The sequence below is a fragment of the Gymnoscopelus braueri genome (genome assembly GCF_963280865.1).
Source record: "Gymnoscopelus braueri genome assembly, chromosome: 10".
Classification (NCBI taxonomy): Eukaryota; Metazoa; Chordata; class Actinopteri; order Myctophiformes; family Myctophidae; genus Gymnoscopelus; species Gymnoscopelus braueri.
In genome coordinates this window covers 5,678,338-5,682,607 of record NC_137611.1, presented here as the reverse complement: position 1 = coordinate 5,682,607, position 4,270 = coordinate 5,678,338, and the positions used below count along the sequence as shown (strand labels likewise).

At 41.2% G+C, this 4,270-nt stretch overlaps 1 protein-coding gene across 1 annotated transcript; it reads right to left on the bottom strand.

Annotated features, from left to right (window-relative positions):
• pkia (cAMP-dependent protein kinase inhibitor alpha) lies at positions 1-3,963 on the bottom strand (the record flags this gene model as incomplete). Its single annotated transcript, XM_080440566.1, has 3 exons — positions 3,953-3,963; positions 880-1,070; positions 1-74 (listed from the first exon to the last, which is right to left on the bottom strand). The coding sequence occupies exons 2-3, from the start codon at positions 1,040-1,042 to the stop codon at positions 1-3; spliced, it is 237 nt and encodes a 78-aa protein (XP_080296692.1). The 5' UTR covers positions 1,043-1,070; positions 3,953-3,963.
• Between the last annotated feature and the right edge of the window lie 307 nt (positions 3,964-4,270).

Genomic DNA, 4,270 nt, shown 5'->3' with positions numbered 1-4,270 from the left:
CTAGCTGTTCCGCTGCTCCATCTCCCGCTGGGCCGTGTTGGAGGAGCCCTGGTTCTCCTCTGCGTCGTCCCCATCTATATGGACCAGATGACAAGACGACAGAGATGAGAGGAAATGTCGTAGAAATTACGGGACATGAAAACCCCCGTAAAAACAGGAAGTACCCTAACCCAATATGAGTAGGCCTATAGGCAGTATTCACCCCATTCGGATGCTATCAATGCATTGAATGGGAGATTATCACGTTTTATCAGACCATTGAATGGGCGAAGTAGGCGACATACTGACCTACCCGCGATTTATCAGACAATTCATTGGGTGTTATCAGGACATACTGACCTACCGACGGAGATGACTTAAAAAGTCCAGTTTCGGTTTTGGTTTCGGACCATGACGGAGGCGCGCAGTCTCAAGCGAACTTCAAATCCGGCGACCTGAAAATGGTCGCCACCAGGTATTCCTAAAAAAACTATGCCTAAACCTAACCTTATTCCTAAACGTAACCTCAATAAAACTTTTATTTAATTTTTTTTAAATACTTTTTTATTGGGGGATAATTAAACAAAACTAGAAAACAACATACAATCCCCCCCAAACAAAAACAACGAGCAAACAGCACAACAAAGCAAAACAACAACTGCATAACAGAAAAATGTATAAATGATACAAACAAGGTCATGGGTCACATCATGGGTCACAGTCATTGTGTCATACACCAGTGGGAGAAACATCCACTGTCCACTGTCCGCTACACTTGATCCGCGGAAAATTTGGGGGCGAGTGTGTTTTGGGGCGAGCGTTAAGGTTACCATCCTAAGTAATGTAGTTGTTGTGCCATTAATCAGTAAATAGGGTGTCGAACAGTATATGTTTGTGTACCTCCTCCACCGGTGTTGATGTGCAGTTGGGACAGGGACAGGGTGGGGGGCAGCTCTCTGCCCTCGGGGTCGGTGGGACTCTGCAGGATGTCGTGCAGCGCATTCCGCCGGCCCGTTCTGCCCGAGGCGATGAAGTCCGCGTACGTTGACTCCACATCAGCCATCGCTCATTCATTGTTCACACAGCAGCACCTACAGTACACACACACACACACACACACACACACACACACACACACACACACACACACACACACACACACACACACACACACACACACACACACACACACACCAAGAGAGTGGACGGGAGAACAGCTGTAGCATTAACTTAGTTACAAGCAACAACGTAAAGGTATAGTTCACCCCCAAAATGACTTTTTTTCTATCGATTAGTCAGCCCATGGAGACTTTTTTAGTTTTTGTCACATTCCTAAGAAAATAATTTCATGACCAGCAGCGGTTCCGGTAGGAGACACAAAGAGTCTCCTTTGTATCTCCTACCAGAACCGCTGCCTACCGGTCCGCTGGTCATCAAATTATTGGCTTAGGAATGAGACAAAAACCAAACAATATCCATGAATTCAAGTCTCCATGCAAAAAAAAAAAACATTATATCAAAATATTGATTTGATGCTCATATTAACCTTAGGAAGTATTAAGTTGTTTTTTTATTTTCACATGCATTCCATAACTTCCATAGGGCTATAGACCACACATGGACAAATGACATCATCAACTTGCGACGGGCATTGCCCCTATCGAGTGAAAGATTTACTGTTTCTAGAATAAATATTTAAGGTGTTTTAAAAAGGTTATTTCAGTTAAAGAGGGCAATTATAATGTATTAAGGCATATTTGGCTTATTAGCCAGGGATCCTTTTAAAGATTTTAACCACTTTAAACCATTATCTTATACTTTCGCAATTCAAAAATAGCAGATATACAAGCTCATAGCGTGGCACCATGTACCGCGCTATGAGCTATGAACATTTTGTGCAAATCTTTGAATATATATCTTTTTTTTTAAAGCAAACATTTGTAACTCAAAGCTTTGCTTCTGTGGGATTCTGTCTTCTAAATAAGTTTGAAAAACGTATTTTTCTATATCAGCGATTCTCAAAGTTTTTCATGTCAAGGGTATTTGGCCGCGGACCCCCTTCTCAAAATATGTTGTTCCGGGGACCCCCCAGAAGTAAAGATTTGAGTTCATAAAATGTTGCTTAAAAAAAAAAAATATATATATATATATATATATATATATATATATATATTAAAAGATTTGCACACATTTTCAAGATTTTTCAAAAAATAGCAGATCTACAAGCTCATAGCGCGGCACTCGGTGCCGCGCTATGAGCTTGTAGATCTGCTATTTTTGAATATCCCAAAGTATAAAATGATGGTTAAAGTGGTTACACAGATGCGTTCCTGGTTGTAATAGGTTAACACAATCAGATCACACTTCTCTGTTTCATGAATGGCCTTGACAATGGAGCTTGTTGCAGTAGCGTCTAAGTTGCTTGCGGCTAGCATTAAACTGTGCCACTAGTGAGTGAGCTGGAAACCGCAAGGTTCCCAGTTCGATCCCGGGCTGGGGGGCTCCCCCAGAGTTAGAGTCGAAGTAGTCTCGCGTAGCCAGACAACTATTCCACAATCTCTGAATGCTATATAGAGTCTGGAACTACAACTCCCGAAATCCGATTGAGGAAACTGGCACTTCCGTTCACGAAAATATATATCTAAAATATCTTTACATTTTCTTTTTTAATTTCCATTTCTGCTAAGCAGCAAGCTAAGTATACTTAAATGATTTTGATTTATAGTCGGATAAATTTGCGCGGCTGTAAAGACGAAACGGAAGTGGGGAGGAGGCTTCACATCCGGTTTATATTCTAATCATGATCAGAGCTTCCGAGTCCCAGACTGTATGACCGGAAACATTTGAAAATTGTGGGAGGCAACAGTCTGGCCACGCGAGACTAGTGTCGAAGCGTCCTTGAGCAAGATGCTGAACCCCTAATTGCTCCCGATGAGCAGGTTGGTGCCTTGCATGGTTTCCTCCGCCGTTGGGGTATGAATGTGTGTGTGAATGGGTGAATGTAATGCACGATCTATGTAAAGCGCTTTGGATAAAAGCGCTATACAAATGCACCATTTAAAGCAAACTTTGAGCTTGTAGATCTGCTACTTTTGCTATTTTTGAATTTGAGTCCTGAAAAGCAACGGTTTTGGACATATAAGGTTTATGAGACGATATACAGTATAACTGAACACATAATATGTGATAAAGTAGGGCATTTGGCATAAAGTATGGCCGCAAAATAACAACCAACTCTGGGGGGTCTTAAAAACTACATTATGTTTGAGCTACTAATGTAAAAACTGTAAGGCTGAGAAGTGAATTATGCTCATGGACAAACAGCACGGAATGCTTTAAAACACACGATGCATAAAGTCTGAAAAATCAAATTAAACTATCATATCTTGTGACACAGACACTAATGCCACACATTCATTTATTGTATCCACCTTTCATTAGTTTTAAGGCTATAATTCAAATGTTGTATGTTACTGCTCTGTTTCACTGAGATGAAATTTGTTTTTGAAATCTATAGCCTATAGCAAATTGTACATTAACACAAAATTAACACACACAGTCACACACACACACACACACACACACACACACACACACACACACACACACACACACACACACACACACACACACACACACACACACACACACACAGCACTTTCATACATAGATAGATAACAAATACATAAATGACTAAATAGCCTCCAGAATTTGATCTAATAGTCTTTTATAAGCTGCAATAATAATGTCAACATGACAATAAAGGCCTTATAATCAACTACATAGGCTACCATCTCTATCTAAAGGCCTGGGCTACAAAGGAGACAGGCTGCTACAGTGTAGAGAGATAGCAGCAGCAGCATCATAATCTAAGCCAACAACAAATTAGATCTTGCAACAGTTCACATGAGCACCCCCCCCCCCCACCCTGACCCAGATCCTTATATTTCAACATGATGTATTGAAGCCTTACCTTTCGTTAACAGCTCTCCTCCACCAGTGCTGCAATAAGAAACCCCAAAGCTACTGATGCTGTAGAGAGGCTACATGAACAACAACAAGGGAGGGACTTCACCTCATCATCACCATCACAGCAAAACCATCCAAAAAACAAGGGAAACCTAAACTATTAAACCCACAGATACTGTGTAGCCATAGATCAGCGTATAGAAGAGAACCAATGCTGATCAGATTCAGCAGCACACATTGAAATGTCACAGTGTAAGAAACCCCCCCACACACACACAGTCACACACACACACAGTCACATACACATCAATGATGATGATGT